The sequence below is a fragment of the Sminthopsis crassicaudata genome, chromosome 2 (genome assembly GCF_048593235.1).
Source record: "Sminthopsis crassicaudata isolate SCR6 chromosome 2, ASM4859323v1, whole genome shotgun sequence".
Taxonomy (NCBI): Eukaryota; Metazoa; Chordata; class Mammalia; order Dasyuromorphia; family Dasyuridae; genus Sminthopsis; species Sminthopsis crassicaudata.
In genome coordinates, this window is record NC_133618.1 from 562,318,620 (window position 1) to 562,344,425 (window position 25,806).

At 34.0% G+C, this 25,806-nt stretch overlaps 1 protein-coding gene across 1 annotated transcript in view; it reads left to right on the plus strand.

Moving 5' to 3' along the window:
* Nucleotides 1–25,806, plus strand: part of AGBL1 (AGBL carboxypeptidase 1) — a 1,143,822-nt gene that overhangs the window by 132,400 nt on the left and 985,616 nt on the right. The window contains exon 6 of the mRNA XM_074285224.1: nucleotides 8,846–8,883. Within this exon, the coding sequence (XP_074141325.1) occupies nucleotides 8,846–8,883 (38 nt within the window). The remainder of the gene's footprint in view (nucleotides 1–8,845; nucleotides 8,884–25,806) is intronic.

Genomic DNA, 25,806 nt, shown 5'->3' on the forward strand with positions numbered 1-25,806 from the left:
TCTGTTAGGTTTCACTCACTGCTTCAGTTTCTAGAGAAAATGGAGCATGGAATCATGGATCATATGATCATACTAAGGAGTAGTCCTTAGTTTAAATGAGAAGAGGAGTGTGATTTTTAACAAAGCTCTTGGATTCAGTTAAGAAGGTTGTTTTTATTCTGGAGCCTATTACTCTGAACTAGGAGTCAGAGAACTCATGCTCCAATACTAGCTAGTTTGGGCCACCTTTTTGAATTTAGATTTTTTCCATATTTCAAATTAAAAGTTAATTCTTTTAGGACTAATAGGAAGGACCATACTTGATTTCTCCCAATTCCTAAATTCTTTCCTACCTACTATGAGTTGCCAAAAATTATTTTAAATTAAATTAAATTAAAGTATTAATTTAAGACTTTAGTCCATAAATATAAATATAGATTTCTCAAGGACTGTCAAAAGTGAAATGGTATTTTAGTTTTCATACCAGAATAGGAATGATCATATACCAGCTTTCAGTATTAGAAAGGTAGGAAAGACTGGGAGGATGTGTGTTTGGGGATGGAAGGGGAGAGGCAACTTCTAGGGGAAATGTAGCAATAACCCTAAGGCCATCTGGCCTCAGGAATGCTATAGTTAAAAGTGATATATTTTTTTCTCTAGCTTCTAGGGAAGATGTAGAGATAACCTTAAGGTCTCTTGGCCTTGGAAGTGCTATAGTTCCACAAGCATTGTTGGCTGTCAGATAACAATCTGTTGGTCTGTGATTGTAAAGTTTCTGAGACAATGAGGTGCATATCAGATCACTCTTTAACTTCACCCCTAAACCATAAAATTAGCATATCAGTGACATGAAGCACCTACCAGGTCCTCTCTTATTTTCCTTTAGATTTATCTTCTTGCTCCTGGTTCTTTACTAAATTCTTTTGGAATTTATCCCACTTTAACTGGCATTACAATTATAATAAACTTTGCCCCTAGACTTGGAAATGGGTCTGAGTCTGCAAATTCTTTTGAGACATCTTGAAACACTGGTATGGAACCCCAAACTTTGGGGTTTCTTCTCTGAATTTCAAAAGGGGTACTCAAATGGAAGTTTAAAGAGAAGAAAATGGCCTCAGGATAGTAAAGCTGAGGGAAAGAGGACCCTGAATGAAACTTGGACTAATTTTCAGTTTTTTCCAGTGTTGTCTCTATTTTCCAAGTAGGGGATTACCTTTAGGTGCTAATTAGGCATTGGTTATACCAAACTGTTGGTATTATAGTGCCAGCAATGATTGTGATATCTATAGCTAAAAAATCTCTCTGCATGTCCTCAAAGTCAGCCTTCTTCAGGCTTCAAATTGAAATGGATTTGCCTTCCCAGATTATGAATCTGAATCTTGTGTTCTCATCTATTTTGTTGATTATTAATGATTTTTAAATTCTCTGAGGGCAGAACTATGTCATTTTTCTATTTTTATCTCCGCATATAAGCTGGGGACCAACACATAGTAAGTGTTTAATAAATGTTTGTGAATTGGTGATGTGCTCAGCCTTGCTACAAGGCTATGAGAAATACAGACAAATGCATGCTTTAGTCTGTAACCTCATATTGGTCTAAGTCAGATATACGATCTCAAGGCCAGTCAGTCTGTCTTTCTCTCTTTCTCCCTCTCTCTGCTTCTGATTAGAGCTGGATCAGTTCTGACTTGTATTACATCATATATTCAGTTATCTCCATAATTCTCATCAGAGGCTGGATGGAATAGGCCTTTTGTCTGCTACAAGAAACTTATTAAAAATTGTTTAGTTCTCTCTCTTATTATCTATTAGTGTCTTTGAATGTAACCTGACATCAAAGGACAAATACCTATATGTGTCTCAGAGAAAATAATTTTTCTGGAATTAAAAATATATATTTATTAAAAGCAATACTGAAAAATATTTCTTACTACATCCCCTCCTATGTGATACCTGTCTCTCAGTCCTCTCCTGTTGGCTCTGCTTTGAGTCTTTTCCAAGCACTAATTAATCTAGCATGTAATAATAGCTGGCATACTTTTGTTCAAATATAATTTTTGTAGGTCAAAACAAAACTGACCCTTTTAGCCAGTGGGAATTTTTATTAATATTGTCTTAGGGGTCTCTGATTCTGTCAACCCAATTAACTAGAATAATATAATAGAAATGAGTGTTATTTTAACTTTGAACAAATAGTAACAGAGGTTTAGTGGTAAGAACATGAATAATAGTTATAGTTAAGATGGCAGTGTGAAAAGTCATAGAGGAGACTACTACACATAAATATAACATGAAGTCAGAAACACTGGTAGAAACATCCTAGGAAGGAAATATAGCATAGGCACAGGTGAACAAGGCAGAAGCTTACAGAAATATAGTGGAGAAGCTCTATAGGTGACTATAATTTACAGTACTGCCTGGAGTAGGAAGGTCTCTTGGGGAAGATAATGAAAATCTTTGATTGTATCCTGACAAGGGATAGCTGACTGCACAGCTGTGACCAGGACCTCTTTACCTTGCCAGTGTTCTGAGTACAGACACATAATGGGAGAGGGAAGTCAGTGACATGAATTGTAGAAATAAAGAATAGGACTTGAATATCCTATTCCATAGTATTAAAGTTGTTATAACTTAAATTTGTCACAAAAACCCAAATCAGAAATTAAATTTGGAAATATTGAGTAAACAGAAGACACTGAATACTATAAAAAAAATATGGGGTCAAGATTCATTCCACAATAATTACAAGCAAAGTTTTAGAGGAAAAAAATGACTTGGGTTAAGTTATGTGGGTTATAGTCCCTTTAAGATTCTTTTCTGATTCCCAGCCCCCCATGGCTGAAGAAGCTAGGACCTTTGATTCACGAATACTTATCAAAGCACCCTTTTGAATTCCATTGGGAGATATCCTGGCTTTCCCAGCCCCCATGGGATCTGAGCCAACTTGGGAAGTTCCAGCCCCCATTCTAATGATCTGCTCAGGTTTCCCAAACCCACCCTAAGCACAAACAGTTTCCTCCTTATCTAAAAACCCATTGAATTCTATTCAAATTCTAACCCTGTCTGAAGCTCAAGCCAGAAGCCAATCTGGGACTTCACCCATGAATCCCTTCAGATTATCAAAAGCCCCTCTATTATAAAAAAGGCAAAACTGGAGTCAACTCTTTGCAGAAGTCCCAAACATGACATCCTTACGCCGGCCATGTCAAGGATTTCTGCCCATCAGAACCAACCCTGGCTCTGATGTCTTTCTACCTTTTAACCTTACTTCCAAACCCCATAATAAACCTCTTTTATCAATTTAGGTTTTTGGGTCTGTAAATTCCTTTACAGAGGACTCTTGAGTTACTACTAGACCTCATTTAACTCTGTATTTTTGTGAAGAATCCAAAGGGGTTGCAGGGAAGCTCTATTTGACTCCCTGTACCCCAAATCTGCCACTAGACCTCAATTAAACCTAATTTAATTTAGATACTCCTTATCTAGTTCTCATCACAAGGATAACAATAGGAAGAAATGAAAGAAGATATTTAAAACTGGAATTCCAAATAAAATAAATATATTGGAGAAAAAAATTGGAAGAAAAGCAAATAGATGAGAACAGAAATCAGAACTCTTGCTTAAGTAATAGATTTGCTGAAAGTAGGAATAGGCCAAGCAGAATTCAGTGACTCCATGAAAGAACAAGAAATATTAGAATAAAATCAAAAATTGGTAAAAGTAGAAAAAAGTAAGATATCAAAAACAGTTGACCTAAAAAGGAGGTTGAAGAAAGATAATTTAAAAACCATCAAAGTCCCTGAAAACTATGATCAAAAGGTTATTCTAGGCAGCACATTTCAGAAATTATAAATGAAAACTGCTTTCTTTACTAGAATAAGAGCACAAAAAAAAAAAAAAAAAAAAAAAAAAAAGAATTCACTAGTCATCTATTGAAAGAAATCCCCACAAGAAAACTCCCAAGAAAATCATCAACAAAATTGTGATATTCTAGGTAAAACAAAAACCCTGGAAGCAATCAGAAAGAAATAATTCAATACCAAAGAACTACTGTAAGGCTTACATTATATTTGCCAGAAACATAAAAATAAAAAGATAAAAGAATCCTGGAATAAGAAATTCAAAAAAGCAAAACATAAAAGCTAACACATAAAAGTAACTGATCCTGCAGGACATAATATAATCCTAATAAAAGTAACTGATCCTGCAGGACATAAAATAATCCTAACAAGTGAGAATATGTTTTTACTGGAATAGAGAATTTTCAAGTATTCCTAAGGAAAAGACCAGAATCAAAGAGAAAATTTGAAATTCAATCATAAATTAAGAGAAAGTATGTACATTGAAGAATTAAAAGAAGGTAAAAGTATTTAAATTTTAATGGAAAAGAAGAAACAAGGTTCTCTTAAAAATTCTAGTATTTTCAATGGTGAGAGAATAAATTAAAAAAAAAAGATAAAGAGAAGATTTGGGTTACTTGTTTTTCATGGCATTGAAAGGAAAGAATATGGAGAAAAAAGAATAAGTAGGAATAAATGAAGAAGAAAGGCGTAATTTACTATGTTTCATAATCTAATCTGAATGCATTAGAAAAATATATAGATATGGAAGAAAGAGAAACATAAACCTCACTTTTATCCAAAGAGTCATGCAGACATTTTGATGTAGTAATACAACAAATTGAAGAGGGAAACAATGGAGATAAGAAAAGGGGAATGGAGGGAGTATAGGATCAGTAATGGAATAGCCACAACCAAATACACTTTATAGAGAGTAGACTGATGAATAGGATTTAAATGGAAAGAAAAAAAATAAGAAATAGTAATTGGGATCTGGATGAAAAGAGAGAGGATTCATTGGAATGGAAACACATTGATTCAATTACATAAGAATTGTATTGGTCAAATTGCTTTTTTTTCTTTAACCACATTCATCTTTTTAAGAGAGGAACATGATATGAGGGAGAGAATTAAATAATTAATTGTTATGCCATGAATATGAATGCAAGGGACTTAACCATAAAATAAAAGAAGAAAAATATATTCAAAAGATAATTTTAACAGTATGTTATAATCAGAAACACAAAATCCTTACAGAATTAAAAGGAAGGGCTGGAGCAGAATTTATTTTGCTTCAGATTAAATTAGAAAAGCAATCATTATATAAGACAAACCTATGGTAAAAAACAGATATAGTTTAAAAAAGATAAATTGAAAAATTACATTATGCTTAAAGGAAAAATAGACAATGCCACATGACTTAGCATCTAAAAGCTTAAAGGAAAAATAAATAGAATTAAAGGAAGAAATAGTGAAGTATTATATTTGGGGAATTAAATGAATCCTTAGAAGCCTAAACAAATATAACAAAAACTGAAGAAGAAAGATGAATTAGAATAGAACTTTAGAAAATTTAGATATGATAATCTTGGTGATTATTGAATGGGAAGAGAAAGACATATAATATATGTGTGTATATATATATATGGAGCTAATATCAAATATACCCAAACTGACTCTGTCAGGTAATAAAAATCTCACACAGCAAATTCAAAAAAAGCAGAAAAATTAAGCACATCCTTTACTGACTCCACGCAATAAAAATAAATAAAGCATCTTTGAAGAAAAGATTCAAACTAAAATGGAAACTAAATAATTCAGTCTTAAAGAATTGGTCAATCTGAGAATACAAAAAAACAAAAGATAATTGTGTCAAAGAAATTAATAATATTGAGACAACATAGAAAAACTTTTAGTATGTAACCATAAAGATTCTTTGGGGAAAACATAGTGGCAAAAAATCGTATTTACAAAAAAATTAAAAAACAAAGAAACAAACAAAAAAAAACTACATATATCTAAATTGGACATCATAATTAAAGAAAAGTCTGGAAGAGCAGAAAATAAAAAAAAAATACAAAAACCCAGAAATAATGTGAATCAAAGATGAGATTAATAAAAGTGAAAGCAAAAAAAAAAAAAAAAAAAAAAAAAAAAAGACATTCCATCTCTTGGTTCTGGCCCTTTTCTTTTCTAGCATGACACAATTTCTCTCCTCATCTCACTTACTGGCTTCCCAGGCTTCCATTAAGTCCCAACTAAAATCCCATCTTCAATAGGAAGCTTTTTCTTACTCTTATGAAGAAGTGTTTCCCATCATATATTATATATTTGTGAAAGTATTTCAGTTTGTCAGTCAAAAAGTATCTATTAAATTCATATTGTACCAAATATTGTACTACCTGTTAGGAATGTAAAGAGGGGTTTATGAAAACCAGTTCCTGCCCCCAAAGAACTTGCAGTTGAATAGTTGAATGAGGGAATTAGCAAAAAAAAAAAAAAAAAAAAAAAAAAAAAAAGAAAAGAAAAAGAAAGCTATATGCAGGAGAAATAAGAAATAATTGGAAAAAAAAAAGTAGAATTAGGACTTTCTTTCTCTCTACTTTTTTTCCTTCCTTCCTTCCTTCCCTCCTTCCTTCCTTCCTTCCTTCCTTCCTTCCTTCCTTCCTTCCTTCCTTCCTTCCTTCCTTCCTTCCTTCCTTCCTTCCTTCCTTCCTTCCTTCCTTCCTTCCTTCCTTCCTTCCTTCCTTCCTTCCTTCCTTCCTTCCTTCCTTCCTTCCTTCCTTCCTTCCTTCCTTCCTTCTTTTCTCCCTTCTTCTCTCCCTTTTTCTCTCCCTTTCTCCCTTCCTCCCTCCTTCCCTCCCTCTCTTTCTCCCTTCCTTGAGGCAAGATGGTAAGAACTTGGAGATGTACTATCCTCTTCCTCTTTGTCTACACACTATACTGGGGTAACACAGTTTCCGTGAAACAAGCCAATCCATTAGATAATGGTATAATTGGGGTTTTTTTGGTCATGTATTGTTTGAGAGGCTAGGTGAAGAAAATTATGTAGAAAAAGGGAAGGAAGAGAAGAAGAATTACCTTTGATAAGTTTGTAATATTAAGAATTAGTAGACAGAATAGATCCAATTTTCAAAATGGTGTTGACAATAGGGAACAAAAGGAGGGGAATAAGTATTTCTATACTGGCTTCCATTACTATGTGCCAAGTACTGTGCTAAGTGTCTTATAAATATTATCTCATTTTATCCTCACAACTAAATATAAGAAAAAAATGCTGTTATTATCCCCATTTTACAGTTAAGATATATACATATATATAAAACACTTTAAAGCTTATCAAGTACTTTTATGCCCGTTATTTTCCAACAATCTTAGGAGGTAAATACTATAGGTATTTATTTATTATATTATTTATATATTTTTTTCAATTTTACAAATTGAAAACTGGCGTTTTCAATTTAAAGCAAAATTTGAGTGGTCTTGTCCCTGATTATGTAAAACTCAAAAATGTTAGCATTGGGATTCAAACCAATTTTATTATTATTTTTTAATTTCAAGTCACATTAATGTTCTTTATTCTTTACGTATTGGTTCCTCTGAATTGAGCTCTGTTTTCAAGATGCATCATGGACAGTTACTTTGTTTATATTTCTTGAACTGCTATTATTTATGTATCATCTGGATCAGGAAAAGAAGCAATGAGGAAGTAATAGTTTTATTTATTGGAAAAAAAAAAGGAAAAAGATTAATTAAGGAGCCAACCAAATTATTCTACTTTATACTTGGTGGTATTCTTTTCTGTTTTTCAGTTTGTTTTGCTTAACAATCAAGCCAGAATACTTAGTCAGCTGTAGGTTTTGCCACTGGGGATTTAAGATTCTGGTCAGTTGCCCTGGACATTTCAAAAGTCCCCTGAATTCTGTGAGCAGCCATGTCTAGTGTTTTATTACATGTAGTTATTACATGTAGCTGGAGCTTAGATAATTCGTCTTGAATAGTAAATTGTTGTCATCCATATAGCAGAAGTTAGGACAGGGTTAGGTGATTAGAAAATCAGCAACAAAATAGAGAAGAAAGGGGAATATAGGAATCATCATTCCTAACATTTGGTTACTAGTTTGTCTGATACTCATTTTAGAACCTTGGGCGAGTGATTCAAAGCCACAGTGAAAATGTCTACTGCTTTAGGGGTTAGGTTTTTAGCTTTACATGGAAATGCAATGTATTTCAATATTTAAAGCAAAAGAAAATAGAAATATAGCCACCCCAACTTTTTGCAGTAATATTTTCAATGCCATTGAAATTTTCATCCAACTGGATTGACTTTGTTTGGATTTAACATAATAAATCTCAGTTGGCAGAAGGATATCTCCATAGGCCTGTGCCAAGAGAAATATCCGCAATCATATACTTATCTTTGCTGTAAAGTTGGTAATCTTTCTATTAAAGACAGTGATGAATTTGGGGGAAAAAATCACAAAATAATAGCTTTCTATTCTCAAGTATCAATTTTTTAAACTTAATGCATGAATATTTTCAATTTGGCCCAGAATATGCTAAAGGTTGTAAGAATTTTGCACCTTTTTTCTACATGCTTGAGCTCCCACTCCATCTCCATATATTCTCCTTTCTCTCTCTTTCCTTCCCCTAAGACCCATTTGGGGCTTCTGTGTTTTTCAAGCACAGATTCAGAGACTGGCATCTGTTCTGGGAGGGAGGAGCTAGGGAAAAGAGACATTCAGTAAGGTGGTGAATAGAGGGAGGGAGGAGGAGGTGAAGGGATATGTTCTGGAGCAGAAGATACTCCTGGGACATATTAAAAAGATGGACGCATTGCCCTAGTGCTATTTCTGCATTTATGCCTTTTTAATGGTCCAGTAGAGAGATCAATAGAATGTGTGCGACCAGGTTAGTAATAGGAATGTTAGGTGACAGCAATGAACAAGATGGTTATGGAATCTACAGGCTAATGAAAAATACTGCTGAAAACTGACTCCCCTCTTTCCTTTTTTCCCTTCCCCCAGGGCTGCCATGGAGGTTCTTGCAGTATTGCTGAAATCTAGTAAGTGCTTCTTTAAAAAATTATTTATTTTCTTCACAAGGTGAATGAACTGGGTTTTCTTGCCATCCCCATCCAGCTTCCTGCCTATAAAACAATGAGGCAGTTTTCTAAGGAGTCCTTTGAAGAATATTATTTTTATGTTGTGGGCAAAGGTTCATCAAGACAATTAAAATTGTCTCAAACAGGAGCCTCCTTGTATATACATGAGCATGTGTTTGATCCTGTGTCTATTTAAGGTCATGGATTCCAGAATTCTTACCTTCTCCTTGTTTAATAGACCCCCAAAATTCTGTTAAAACAACAGCTGTATTGGAAGGGCTTCAGGTATCAAGGGAAATGGAAATATACTACAGATGTAAAGTATGTGTGTGGCAGTAAATGGATAGGAAGAATGCTGGTAACATCAGTGTCACATATATCAAGCAGAAGAGGATATTACCTATTATTTGGACAGTGGAGACAATTATTCTGAATACAATGCCAATTTCCCCCCTCAGTTTTGTAATTCAATAAAAAAATTACATTTGGAGGTAGGGGGTTAGAGTTAATCAACAATATATAATACCAAATATTATGCATTTGGGGTGAAGTATTAGCTGATTATTTTTAGGGGGGGAGTCAATGCCTTTCTAGAAATTTAGTTCCAATGTGTAATCATGATGAACTGCTTGGGACATTGAGAATTTAAGTAACTTACTTGTGGTCACATAGTATGTTAGAATGTCACAGACAGTTTTTGAAGATCTTTCTGACTCCAAGGCTGATTCTTTCTCTTGTTCTTTACACAACCTTTTAAAATCCATTATTTATTTATTTATTTATTTATTTTTTTGTTATTCTATCCTCTTCATCTCATCTTTTTGAATTTGGATCTTTGGTAACCAGCTGATTAGATGATAATATTTGTTCTTGTGGAGGCTGCCTAAGGCTGATGGAGAATAACTAAGTTTTACTATCTTGTAAATTAATAAGTGATTTTAAAACAGAAACAACAAACTTTTATAAACTGAGCATGATGAGAATAAATCATGTATTTTGTCCTTTGTGCTGAATGAACAAACATATTGAAGTTCCAATTAATTTTGTTTTTTGACACTTTCTGTAATGCCAGGGTATATATACAATACCATATCGTGAAGGGATAGTGGAGGCAGTAGGGAAGTTATGAATACCTTGAGTTAGGAAATAGACAGAGAAACATTATCACAGGGGTCTGGAGAGTGAGCCAATCATTCTTAAGACTGAATCTGACTCAAGTCTTTATTGTAATGACTTGCTTGTCCAGCCTATTGCTACAATTACAATTACAGGTGCTTAATATAGTATGTGGTGGTGGGGAAGATAATCAGAAATTCTGAGAATGGTGGAATAGAAATCTTGTAAGAAAGGAGAACCTGTGCTCAGGAAAGTATTTTCTTTTTTCTCCTCCATGCACCAGTACTTTATCACTCTAAACATGAAGATCATATGTTTTTATAGAAGCTAATATTTCATAGAAACAATATATAACCTGTATCTCAAAATTCTGATCTTGAGGATCTAACCCAGGGACAAGCAGTTTCTTTCATTGGCTTGTTATTCTTACCTCTACTTAGTCCAGGAAAACTTCTGAATATATTCAAATACATATCATGTTTGTTTCCTCAAAAGTGAGTAAAAAGGGCCTCCAGGTCCGATATAAGCATTAAAGGTAGGAACAAAAATGAGTAATGGACAGCTAATGTTTTAATTCATAGAAAATTCAGAAGACACAAAAGATGCACAGGACTCCATAAACAGATTAAAAGGAAAAACAAAACAAAACAAAACAAAACAAAAACCTCTAGCTCTGAAATTGCCAATCTGCTGCCCCAGGAAACAACTGAACTTGGGTTAATTACTGTGATTATTCTTTGACATTTTAGTGAATCCCCCTTTTCCATAGAGCTTTGCACAATTCTTTTGAGACTCATAGCAATAACCTGTGGTTTAGAAGACTCCTCTCAAAATGAAAACATTTTTTGAGGATTGCTGAACAAACAAGTTTCTTCCAACTGGACCTTTAGAGGCCAGTTTATTCACTGTCTTTTCTCTTCACATAAGAAATTGATTAGGAATTATGTAGATGATACTCTTCTCTCAATGTCTCAAGAAATGCCCTTATTGTTCTAGAAGGTCTGATCCTTGAACTTTCAAACTTGAGAATTCTTGAACTTACCTTAAGACAATGTCTAGAGAATGCAATTTTCTCTTTAGAAAGCTATAGTTTATGATCATGTTGCCTTTGGGAATTCAAAATCTCCCCTCCTTCATATAGAAGTCTGGTGCTCATGAATATTTTCCATGTACAACCTTCTTGGGCTATGTGTATTCAAATTACATATTTGCTCTGCCATATTTTTCTTCAGGATCCCTATCATTATTGTTGTCATTTCTGGTGCTGGAAAAGCCCACCTCCATGTCTTTGTTTTTTGACATGTTTAGAAAAGGAAGCATGAAAAGAATGCAGAAAGATGGCCACCTGGTCACACTCTGGAAGAAGGCGCAAATAGGAGGCAAATAGGGAATTCTAAAAGTAAGAGGAAGTTTCTTTTGAGCTTGCTTTTATTATCGTAGAGGAATGGTTCTACTGACTAGGTCTATTCTTCTGAATTTTAGCTAGACAATCATTTTGGATTTTTCCATGTCCTCTCAAGAAGTTGCTTGTGGCCAAATACATGTCATGTCTGTTTCCTCAAAAGTGAGTAAAAAGGGCCCCCCAGTTCCAATATAAGTATTAAAGGTAAAAAATACAAAATGATAATGGACAACTAATATTTTAAGTCATAAAAAATCCAGAAGACACAAAAGATACATAGGGCTTCATAAATAGATGTTCAAACCATTAGATGCCTCCAAACAATTATCCCTTAGAGTTTTGACTATTTAATTTAGTTTCATTCAAGTAAGTTAATCTCTCTTAAATGTTTACTACATGCAAGGTATTGTGTTATGTGTTTGGACTAAAGGACAAAAAGAGAAAAAAAATCTAAAAAAGAAAGAGAAAAGAAAAAAGAGAGTCCCTTCCCTCACAGTACTTACATTTCAAATAGAAGTCTTCATTCAACCTTTTTTGCCAACATCAGCCCCTAAACAAAAGAGAATCATAACTACAGACGACAATGTGTCAGGGAATAAGGGAGAGGAGCTACAAAGAAATATGGGATATATTGGTAGGCCTTTGAATAAAATGAAGGGATGTAAAGCATTAGATAACATGACAGAAGTATTTTTCATGTACATGTCCTAGAATGCTCTCTGGTATAGTGTAATTTTGTTATTCTCTTGTTTCTTTCTTTTTTTGTCCCTTTGGAGTAATGATGCAATTAATTTATCATAGTACCACAGTAAGAAAGATCAATTACATTGCAAGTCTGTTTGCACATTTTCTGATGGTAATAATAATCCAACAACAGCAACATTATATGCAGAGGCAACTAGATGGTGCAATGGATAGAGCACCAACTTAAAGTCAGGAGAACCTGAGTACAAATGCAACTCCAGACATTTAACACTTACCAGCTTCGTGACCCTGGACAAGTCACTTAACTCTATCTTAAAAAATGATATGCTTTCTTATCTTTTTTTGTGCTAAAACATTTGAGGTCACTGCTGATTAGCAACATATGAAATCCTCAAATAATATAACATTTTTAGACACTCATATTTAAAAACTTCTGTGTGACTAAGATGGAAATTAATTTTTTTTAAATTTTAAAAATTATATTACTCTTTGCTTACAAAGATGCCAATATTATAGTATATTGTTTCCCAGGGTAGCCAAAGCCCAAAGGCAGAACCCATTATTTTAGCTGAAGTGATGGCATATGCTAATCAAGAAAATTAAAATCAGGATAACAAAATCCAACATGCATTGACTTTAACTGACAAAACTAATGATCTTGAATCTCTACTAATAAAAAAGACATTTCTATATATCTCTATCTGTATGTAATTTAAAATCTTGATTGGTCTAGATGCTAAGCTTTCTTATAACTCTGTGATTTGATGAAGCTATGATTGTAAGAGGTTAAGTCTTCCTGAGTTATCTAAGAAAAAATGAAAGACAAGGTGTAGGTAATTTGAGACATATATATAGGTATGTTTCCAAATATCTACCTTCCAGTGAATTGCCTATGTGATTTACCATTCCCACTACTGGAGTCAAATTCCTTTGAGTGAAAAAAAGTTAGAAGTGTTCAATCACTGAATTTGGAGTTCAAGGACCTGAATTTGAATCTCAGCTTTGTCATTTAAGTGCATGTGACCTTGGTTAAACCATTTTAATTATAAAGTTATTTTTTATATGCCATTGAGGGATAGCTACACTGACCAGAGTATATTCTTTGGAGTTTTAACCAGGCAATCATCTTGGACTTCCCTGTATCATATTAGGTGACTTTAAAGGTTCCTTCCAGGTTTAAATTTATAGTTTTGGAATGTTTTAGAAATTTCTCATTCAAATGTCATGAGAGTCTTCTTTATTTTTTTAGATTACCACAGAAAAGTTTATCTGGCATAACTAATTATCATCTTGAAATGCATAGAGACCCTGAGATACAAGACAAATAAATTTCACCTAAAGACTTTGGAAGAAAGGAAAGTTTAGATAAGAGGCAGTTGAACACAGAGAATGTGGCTCTAACATGGAAGATCAGAATGAACACTCCATTGCTGAATACCCCAAAGAGAATACCTTTTTTGATAGAGGGTGAGAAAGGAGAAGATGGTTTCAAAGGAAGTAAAAAAGGCAAACAAATATGGTCACTATAGAGTGAATAAGCCAGATGCAAAATAGTTCAGGAATTAATCTAAGACCAACCTTGCATCAAGCTAGCTATTCCATGGTAACCAAATGTAGGGCAGATAGCATAAAAGTCAACAGGATCAAAGCATTTTCTTTGTTTCCTCCTCTCTGCTATCAGGAGGGAGAATACACTTGGAAGTCTCATTTCTCTTCTTGTCTCAGTAGTTACAGATCCTTGAAGTTAAAAAATGAATCTCTGATCCATTAAACAGATTTCTCAGTAGTTATTTGGGCCTAACCCAAATCCCATGCATTTTCTACAAATATCTTTCTCATCCCCTCCTCTATTATCTTCCTTTTGCTCCATCTTCCTTCTCCAACACACACACACACACACACACACACACACACACACACACACACACACCCTACCCCTACCCCTCAGCAGAAGAAATGATAGACTGAATATTTCTGAAATGAAAGCTTTGGCCTATTATGCTATATCCTATCCAAAATCACTTAGCTTTTTATTACCGGAATTTAATAAAGCTTTGATTAAGAAATAGTGCTTCTTCCACTGCAGACAATCTTTTCTATAATAAATCACAAAGGCATATTGCTTTTTGTCTCTGTCTTCCTCTCCTCCTCTAATTCTACTTTCCCTTGTTCCCAGTTCTTCTCTTTTACCTCTCTTTTCTTTTTCCTGTCTGTGCCCTGCTGTCTTTTTCATGAGCATTAGAAATAAATGAATTTGTGAAAAATCATAGCCCTAGAAGCAGCTTTTAAATGAGCACACAGCAATGGGATCATGTCTGACTTGTACTGGCTCTAGTGATGAATTCTCAAATAATGCTTTGGTATTAACCTTGCCGCCCAGATTTAAAGGTCACGTTATTGCAACAAGGAAACACCTTCTGGTTCAGCCACTAAATCTTAATAAGGGAATGATAGGACTGCTTCAGCTCTGCTTTCAAATTAAATGCAGAATTAGCATTTAGGTAGGAAAGTAGAATTTGCAGGCCATGAGGGAAGGAAGTAGGAAGGGAAGAAAAGTGGGAAAGAAAGTACAGGAGAGTTAATTGGAAGTTCGGTAGTCACACCTTATATGTTTATTTTTTTCTACATGATTGTTTGCCTATGGCTTGGAGGGAAAGATTTTTGCTTCACAACAATGGGAAGGTCTTTATTCATTTCTGGTGGGAACTAGAGAGTATCTGAACTCTGACTCCCACAGAGAAGAAATTGGGAATGGGTGTGAATAGGTTGCCATAGAAGTCCAAAGCAAATATTTTGCAGTGTAGTTTGAAATGAAGATAAAATATCATTCCAAGATATATGGTCTATTGCTTAGACAATTTGTCAGACTACAAGATGACTAAAGTAAATTCAATTAACAAGCATTTATTAGGCTCCTATTAGGCAGTATGTTAGGTCATACAGATACAAAACCAAAAATGAAACAATCTCTAAATTCACTCATTCAATCAATATATCTTTAAAAGGCAATTACTATGTATAAAGTATTATGATAGGTTCTAGGATTATGAAGAAAGAAAAAAGGAATAGTCTCTGGCCTCAGGGTGTTTGCATTCTATTAGAACGGGAAATGGAACATATATACAAATTATAGTAAAGGAAACAGATGCATCAGAGAGTAGTAATACTTGGGGAGAGAGTAATGGTGAACAAGTGAGAGAAGTAGCATCTTTCTTGAGATTTAGATCATTTGGGGTAGAATGTGCTATTGCCTCTCCATTTTAAGTCAATTTATATATTTTTTTGCTGATCTGATTCTTTCTCAACTGGCTGAATCATTGTCTACTATATCCGTATAACTGGCAGCATCCATGATATTACAAATTTAATCTTCTAGCCAGTTAGGGAATGTGCCTCTTTACTCCATGAACAACTACTTACCAATACTTATAATCATTACACTTAAGGGAAAAATAAATTGTACACATATGAGGTGATAACAATTAATGTTAATAAAATTAAAGAAGCTACTAGCTGGCAGAGAGTGCAAGATTGAGAATTTACTACTTTCCCATTTTCTTGATGTTTCTTGACTGATGTTCACTGGGCCTACTGGATGTTTGATGCTCTATCAGTGTCTGAGTGATGGTCTATCCTCTCTCTTCAAGGGCATTGAGGGCATGAACTGTCCAGGAGTGATTCCTGGATTTATCATAAACTCACAATACACAGGGGTAATGATAGGAAATGTGATGGGAATCATTCTTGTTTTTGAACAATAACCAATTTCATTATAATAATGTGAGGTAATTTTCTTCAGTTGCTATATCTTTGGCTAGAGAAATATAGTATTTCTCCTAGGCTAAAAATCAGCATCAAATACCTTTTATTGATATTTGAATCTGCCATATGGGAATGTTTGACTTTGCTGAACTTGGTGTGAATCCCCATCACAATTCACATTGATCATACTGTGGATTTTTATAAGAATTGCTGTTAAATCTCAAGAACTGAGAAGAAAATTTAAAGAAGGAACTTTAACATTTTGTGAATGTTACATACCTCCTTATCAACCTGGTGAAGCCTATGGATCCCTTTTCAGAATAATTTTTAAAACATTAAAATAAAATATACAAGATTCCAAAGGAAATTAATTATGTTGGAATTCAATTATTAAAAAAGTCCCCTAAAAACCATATTGAACAACAACAAAAAATCAAGTTCACATTCCTCAGATCAAGAATCCTTGGTTGAAGAGAACTGGGATTATTTCTATCAAATAAGAGGAGGCTGAAAGGTAAATAACATATTCCAAATATATGAAATATTCTTAAATGAAGTAAAGTGATAGATGACAAATAAATGAGTATGTTATTCAAAGCAGGAAGAACTGAAGGAAAGACAGGGCAAAGTTTGTTCATGTTTCTGCATGTGTGGACAATGCTCCATGGGGAGAATACAGATATACAAGCTGAAAAACATCAGCAAAGTTGAAAAACATCAAGGTACCAGATTGGAGCAATACATTTTGGTCTCCTGAAGGCAAAAACATTAATTGGTAATAGAAGGAGGGTAAAAGAAATGGAAAATCTTAGTCAGAATTCTGCTCTATTACATTGCCTTCTAGCCCAATGCATGGGCAAAGTCATTTTTTTTCTGGGCGTTCTATTCATTTTCCCCTGACAAATATGCATGTATTTTTTTTTTTTTTTGTATTCTAAATAGAGAAGGGTGGAAGGAAGAAACTGAAAGAACTCCTCCCAGTCCTGTCGATCCTCCAGTTAGTTGCCAATCTACTGAGTTAAAATAGGATTGTCCATCTCACCATTCGAGAGGTATGGAAGAATACATGCAGAGGGTGATTCTTTTTTATACCATGTGGTGGTGCTGTTCTTTTAGCTATCTCGGTTGCCACCAGTCCAATATTTATTTTCAGCAAGTAATTTGTTTATCAGGAGGTTATTTTAATCTAATTTTGGTCATATTTGCTATTCCACACTATCTGTGCTTCCCAGAGTTAGCAGCTTGCATGGCTTGGAGGAAATTAGCTGAAGATGGTCTCCGAGGCATTTGCTCAGCCGTTATTTAGGGGAATGGGGAGGAGGGAGTTTGAAGAACTGAGGGTTATGAAAGCAGATGCAACTTGTTGCACCGTTAATGTCATTACAGTGACTGAATAGGAGTCATGGGGGCTGTGAACCTTTAAAGCAGCTTTTTCAGAACTGTCTCTGATTTAATACTAACAGTTCCCTTCCAGCAACCTTTCTCCAACTCTGGTTCCTACTTCCTATTTTCACTCAACTAAGAGTTAATTCACTTGCTGCTTAAGCATCAATCTATCTACCAATCAACAAGCATTTATTAAACCCTACTATGTACCAAAAACTCTGCAAAGCTCTGAGAATGTGAAGAGAAAAATGAAATGGCACTTATCCTGACAGAACTTTCATCCGAGAGTGTGGGGGTGGGGTGGGGTATATACATACTTATGAAAAAATAAATGCCAATAAATACAAAGAAATTTGGGGCCAGCAGAGTTAATTGAGAGGATTCAGGAAAAGCCTTCAAGGAGGGGACATTTAAGCTTGGACTTAAAGTGATTTGAGTTTTCCAAGAGGCAAAAAAAGGGACTCTCCCTGCCTTTTTTTGGCATTTGCACAATCTTCTTATACCACCCATGCTATTTAACTGATTGGAAAGAAACTTCTACTATCCAGACAACTTCTTCATTTTACCGATTTGGAAACAGAGACTTAGAGAATTGAAGTGACATACCTAACCACATATGCCAGTCTCCTAAATCCCAAGTCCAAAGTTTAGTCTACTATGCTAGATTGCTTCTTCTTTTTTTTTTTTCTTACTGGTCCCTGGAATATTTCCATTCTCCTTTGAGAATTATAAGACCTAGATTCCAGTTCCATTTCTGGTGTTTTACCTAGATTATCTTGGGGAAACTACTCATCTTATCTCTCCAAGAATAAGTTTCTTAGATTGTAAAATTATGAAGTATACTACATGATCTCTAAGGTCAAGCTTTAATATTAGGTGGTTCTATGATTGTAATGGGAGATTGGAATGGCTTTAGCAAACTTGCAGCATACTGTTTATTTGGTCAGAAGACAATGCATATGAAAAAGAAAAGAAAGAATTTCTTCATATCTTCCCACTTCATCCTATTTATAGAGTTTTAGAGTGCCATTTCTCCAGGAATTGGCATGTGAATAGATAGTGGGCTTAGTGATTAGTGTGTTAGGTCTAGAATCAAGAAGAGCTGATTACAAATTCTACCTCAGCTATGTAATAGGCTTGTGATCTGGGACAAGTCACTCAACCTTTATCTCAGGTTGCTCAATTATAAAATGGAAATAATAAAAGCACTTACCTCCAAGAGAAAAAGGTTAAATAATATTTGTAAAGCACTTAGCATGCTGTTTAGAACATAATAGGTACTATATACATTATTATTATTATTGTTATTATTGGAATTGGATCTATGATTACACAGATTAGGGAAACTTTTTAATGAGGAAATTCCCTCAGTCAATTCAGGTAGTCAAATTCTTTGCAGTCAATAGTCTCAGAGACTTCTAAATCAGTGGTGTCAAATTTAAACAAAAATGGGGCCACTAAACCACATATGAATCCCTGTGCCTGCCTACAGATGAACATTGTCTACCTTTTGTTGTATTTTGCTATTGTTGTTAAACATTTCCCAGTTACATTTTAATTGGTTTCATTTGATGCTAGTGTTTAATATCTATGGTCTAGAGCAATGAGAAATTAAGTGACTTTCTCTGAGTTAAAGAACCTTTAGTTGTCAGAAGTGAGTATTGAATACAGATATTACTAGATCCAAGCTGCCTCTCTGTTTCCTATGCCATCATGACTTCAGATATATGCCATTTTAGATGTTCCTGTTTCCTTAGGAAGAAAGATTAACATCATCAATGAGAATAGTGGAAAAGAAGGGGGATCATCTAGGAAAATAACAAAAAACCTTCTGTATATTGCTCTATCATGGCTTATAATACCTGACTTCCAATTCAGAAATCAGAGAGTTCACCTAGCATAATGATGATCAAAAGTTAGATAAGTGATTTTAGGTGAGTGGAGCCAAGATGCTATAGTAAAGCTAGGAAGCTATTCAAGCTTTCCTAGTTTCCCTTGAAAACCACATGAGACCAAATCTCTGAACAGAGCCTGATGGAATGAAACCACTCTCCAGCTCAAGATAGACTGAAAAAAAATTCAAGAAAGGTCAGTTGCACTGGGATGAAAAGGGTGTTTAGCCCCTGGGAAAGCCAGTGAGATAGTTTTAATCAAGGCAAATCAGCAATTAAGACACCCCCCCCCTCTGTCCTGGCTCAGTATAGGAGTAAATCATCAGGGCAGACCCCAGTCCCAACTCAGAAAGCAAACTCTGGGAAATCAGGCTGTTTTCTAAAAAGAGCAGTTAAGCTACCCCCTACAAAGACAAGGGACCCCTGTGCTCAAAGTCAAGGCTCAGAGATGCACAGGAAGTTTGAGATAGAGCCCCTTTTACCCCAGGAGCAGAGCTCTACCTTAAAAGCAAAAAAAAAAAAAAAAAAAAAAAGAAAAAAAAAAAAGAAAAAAAAAAGAAATACCAAAAGAAAAGGAAAGAATGATCATGAAACAGAAAAGAATCTTGCCTATAGAAAGCTATTATGGTGATAGGACAAACCAAAACACCAACTCAGAGGAGGACAGAATGTCCACAGAAGAAATCTCAAAGGATGAGATAAAATGGTTTCAAACACAAAAAGGCTTCTTGGAAATATTCATAAAAGACTTCAAAGGACAAATAAGAGAGATAGGAGAAAAAAATGAGGAAAGAAATTAGAGGTATGCAAAAGAGAGTCAATAACTTGAAAAGGAAGGAAAAGAAATTGTCTGAAGAAAACAACTCTTTAATTAGTAGGATAAACCAAATGGAAAAAGAGATGTAAAAGATAAATGAAAAAAATCACACATTAAAAACTAGAACAGAGCAAATGGAAGCTAATGACTTTTGAGACATCAAGAATAACTAAAACAAACTAAAAAGAATGAAAAAAAAATGGAAGACAATGTGAAAAACCGCCATAGCAAAGCAGCTGACTTGGAAAATAGATCCAGAAGACACAATTTAAAAAATTATTGGTCTACCTGAAGGTCACAACCAAAAAAAGAGCCTGGATAGCATTCTACAAAATGTCATTAAAGCAAACTGTCATAATATTCTAGAAACAGGGGGAAATACTCATTGAAAGAATCTCTCTGGAAAGAGGTCTCATAAGAAAAACCCCAAGGAACATTGTTGCAAAACTCCAAAACTATAACCTCAAGGAAAAAGTACTGCAAGCCTCTAGGCAAAAACAATTCAAATGTCAAAGAGCAGCAGTCAGGATCACCTAGAGTCTGGTAGTTCCTACAATAGAGCCTCAGAGGGCCTGGGATACCATACTCTGTAAGGCAAAAGACCTGGGGTTACAGCCAAGAATTAAGTACCCAGCAAGAATCAGCATCATCTTTCAGGGGAAGAGATGGAGCTTCAAGAAAGTAAGAGACTTTCAGTCATTTCTATTGAAAAAAAAAAACAGAGCTAAACACAAAATTTAATCTACAAAAACAGGACTTAAGAGAAGCAAAAAAGATAAATAGGGGAAAGTTTTATATATTTAAAAGTTAAATTGTTTGCATCCCTATATAGGAAAATGTCAGTAACTCTTGAGAACTGTATCTGTCTCCAGGGCAGAAAGAGGAGGGCATCATATGGACTGAAGGTATGGCTGTGAATGGTCCCTGATGTGATAACATCAAAGAAAAAGACATTAAGAAGTCTGAATCACTTCATTATTGATAAGAACCATGTCCATCAGAATTGATCATCATATTATCTTGCTGTTGCCTTGTATTATGATGTCCTGGTTCTGCTCATTTCACTTAGCATCAGTTCATGTAAATCTCTTCACATCTCTTTAAAATCATCCTGCTGATTATTTCTTATAGAACGACAATATTCCATAACATCTGTATACCATAACTTGTCCAGCCATTCTTCAATTGATGGGCATCCACTAAGTTTCCAGTTTCTTGCCACTATAAAAAGAGCTGCCACAAACATTTTAACACATGTGGGTCACTTTCAAGTGGGAATATTTTAATCATTCAGTTGGGTATATAAATTTACCTAACGATATAAATAAGTAAGAGGAGAAAGAGGAAAAGAAAAGGGAGAAACAGGATAGAAGGGATGGCAAAAACACCAAGGGAAAACTAGGGGAAAAGGTAAGAGAAATGGGAACGTTAACAGAACATAAGATAGTGAGTGGAGTGGGTTAAAAATTAAAAACAAAAACTACTAAGAGAAGGGGGGAGAGCTGATAGGAGATAAGGTAGTGGTAGGGTAGTTTAAAAAAGCATGAATTAAGATCAGGTTAGAAAGAGAGAATAGAAGTATATATAGGGGAGAAAAATAGGATGGAGAGAAATACAGAGCTGTTAATCATAACTGTGAAAGCAAAGACTGTAAAGCAAACTGTAGAAGCAAATAGAGTAAATTTAAAAATAGAATTCTACAATATGTTGTTTATAAGAAACACATTTGACACAAAGAGACATATACAGAATAAAGGTAAAAAGACTGTAAAGAATTTATTATGCTTCAGCTGAAGAGAAAAAAAAAGCAGTGGCAGCAATTCTGATTTCAGATAAAGCAACATAAAAATAGATCTTATTAAAAGATAAGGAATAAAAGTACATATTGATAAAGGTTACAGTAAATAATGAAATACTAATGATACTAAATGTGTATGCGTCATGTGGTAGAGGAAGCAAATTCCTAGAGAACATTTTAAATCAGTTACAGTAATAGACAGCAAAACTATTCTAGTGGGTGAAATCAATCTCCCCTTTTCAGAATCAGACAAATCTAACTGCAAAATTAAGAAGAAACTAGGGAGGATAATAGCAACCTAGAAAACCTAGATATCATAGACCTCTGAAGAAAATTGAATATGGACAGAAAGGAATACACCTTTTTCTTGGCAGTACATAGTACCTACACAAAAATTGACCATGTATTAGGGCATAAAAACCTCATAATCAAATGCAAAGAGGCAGAAATAACAAATGCATCCTTTTCAGACCATAATACAATAAAAATTATATTCGATAAATGGCCAGAGAAAGATAGACTAAAACCCAACTGGAAATTAAATGAACTAATTCTAAATAAGCAGTGGGTCAAACAACAAATCACAGAAACAATCCATAATTTAATTCAAGAAAAGGACAATAAGGAGACAATATACCAAAAGCAGCCTAAGCAGTCCTTAGGGGAGAAGTTATATCTCTAATTTTATTTTAGAAAAAGAAATTGAATAAATAATTAATGAACTCTCTAAGAAAAAACTGTCTAGTATGAGATGGATTCACAAGTGAATTGTACTAAACATTTAAAGAACAGTTAATTCCCCTACTATATAAACTTTTTGGAAAAATAGGTAAAGAAGGAGTCTTGCTAAATTCCTTCTATGACACAAATATGGCACTGATACCCAAACAAGGAAGGACCAAAACAGAGAAATAAAATTACAGATCAATTTCCCTAATTAATATTGATGCAAAAATTTTAACTAAAATATTAGCAAGGATATTACAGTAACATTATCAGGATAATACACTCTGTCCAACTGTGATTTATGCCAGGAATGCAGGGCTGGTTCAGTATCAGGAAAACTATTATCATAATTGACCATATCAATAACAAAACTAGCAATAATCACAGATAATTTCAATAGATGCACAAAAAGCTTTTGACAAAACACAGTACCTATTCCTATTAAAAAACCTAGAGTGCATAGGGATAAAGGGAGCTTTCTTTAGAATAATAAGTAGTTTCTATCTAAAACTTACAGCAAGCATTATTTGTAATAGAGAAAAGATGGATACATTCCCAATAAGATCAGGGGTGAAACGAGGATGCCCATTATCACTACTATTATTCAAACATTGTTCTAGAAATGTTGGCATTAGCAATAAGAAAAAAAAATAGAATAAGCAATGAGGAAATAAAACTATAAATCTTTGCAGATATATGGTAATATACTAAGAGAATCTCAAAAAGTCATCCAAATTCCTCTTTACAGCTTTATATAGCTTAATACAGCTTTATCAAAGTTGCAGAATATAAAATAAACCAACACGAATCATCAGCAATTTTATATATTACTGAAAAAGCCCATCGGCAAGAAATAGAAATAGAAATTCCATTTAAAATTATTGTAGACAAAATAAAATATTTGGGGGGGCCTAACTGCTGAGAGAAACCCAAGAACTATATGAACAAAATTATAAAACACTTCTCACATAAATAAAATCAGACCTAAACAACTGAAAAAAAACATCAATTGTTCATGGCTAGGCCAAGCTAATACAATAAAAATCACAATTCTGCCTAAATTGGTCTATTTGTTCAGTGTCATATCAATCAAATTGCCAAAACATTACTTTATAGAACTAGAAAAAATAATAACAAAATTCATTTGGAAAAACAAAAGATTAAGAATATCAAGGGAATTAATGAAAAAAAATACAAAGGAATTGTAGCTTAGCAATATCAAACCTAAAATTATATTATAAAGGAGCAGTAATCAAAACCATTTGGTACTAAGAAATAGAGTGATAGATCAGTGGAATAGATTAGATACGTACAACACAATAATCAAGGGCTATAGCAATCAAGTATTTGATAAATCCCCAAACTCCAGCTACTGGAATAATAACTTACTCTTTGACAAAAATTGCTGGTGGAACATAATATGCAGGAATTTGATGTAGACCTACATCTACACCTCATACCAAAATAAGGTCAAAATGGATACATGTTGGAGCATAAAGGAGAATACCATAAACAAATTAGGAGAACAAGGACTAATTTATCTATCAGATCTTTGGAGAAGGGAGGAATTTTTGACCAAGAAGAGCTAAAGAACATTATTAAAGGTAAATTGGACACTTGATTACATTAAATTAAAAGGTTTTGTGCAACAAAACCAACAGAAACAATATTAAAAAGGAAGTATATAGCTGGGAAAAAATCTTAACAGACAGAGTTTCTGATAAAGGTCTCATTTCTAAAATATATAAAGAACTGTTAAATTTATAAGAATACAAGTCATTCTCCAGTTGATAAATGGTCAAAGGATATGGGCAAACAATTTTCAGATGATGAAATTAAAACCATTTAGAGACATATAAAAATGCTTTAAATCACTATTGATTAAAGAAATGCAAATTAAGATATTTCTCAGGTACCTCTCTGATTGGCTAAGATGACAGCTGAACAAGTTGTACATGAAGATAATAGAAACAATGAACAAGCTGATTTTAGAAAGGCCTAGGAAAATTTAAATGAATTGATGCTGAGTGAAACAAGCAGAACCAGGAATTCATCATATATAACAATAAAGAATGTGTAATAATCAAGTATGAAAGCCTTGGTTCTTCTCAGTAGTTCAGTCATTTAAAGCAATCCAAATAAACTTCGGGTAGAGATTGCCACCTGCATCTTGAAAAAGAACTAAGGAGACTGAATATAAATCAACACATGCTATGTTCACTTCTTTTTTCTGGTTTTTTAAATCTTTTCCATGGTTTTCCCTTTTGCTCTGATTTTTTCTCTCCTAACATGATTCATAAAGCAATATGTATTAAACTTACTACAAAAAAAGTTTACAAAAAGATGTTGATCAGAAAAACATACTGAGTTGTAGGGATGTAATTGATCCTCTTGGAATCAATAGAGATTATTAATTTGCATTGAATCTGGAATATCTACTCCTATTTAGAGGTATGGTCATAACAGAGAATGCTCATAGTAAAATATCTACATTTCCAAACACTCTAAATTTATCACTATTTGGGTTATAGATGGCAATATACCTATACTTGACATAAACCTCTTAGTTAACTTATATAATGATATAATGCTGTCCAATGAAAGACTAGGCATTCTTATCTGATCACGATTATCATCATACATGACTATGATGCAGAATGAAATGGTTACTTGTCGTCTTATACATTACAAGAGCTCATATTGACCCTAGGACTTCTCCACTTGTTTGATTATTCTGCTTCTAAGACTGGGCTAGAATGTACTTTTGATGACAGTGTGAAATTCTGTTCAAGGATGCTCAGGAGCACATGAGTAAATGATACCACTTAGTAATAATCTCCATTCCCCTCTGAGAAAGAGCAAGTCATAGTGTTCCAAGAAGCGTGATTGTCTTCTTCAATCACCACTGCATGGAATTTTCAGGGCATTCAGCAATTGGAATTTACAAAACATTTGGGCTGTAATATTCCTACCGAGAATAGTAATACATGTCTCTCTTTTTGTTTCTCTCTACTAGGTTGTATTCCTGAATGTGTGGTCATATTCAGTTGGTCTAAAATTTTTGAGAGTAAGGGGTTAACATAACAGTGTAGTTGATCCCTAAACCTTTTGGAAGTTAGATTCTATATATTTCTGGCTTTATAAATTGACTGGCCATATATGAACAATAAAGCACCAAAGATTTCTGTAATGGGCAGATATAGTCTTGGTTCTAAAAGATAAGCAATTACTTTTTCATCATAGTTTAATTGTACAATAACTTATTTGACATTTAAATTAG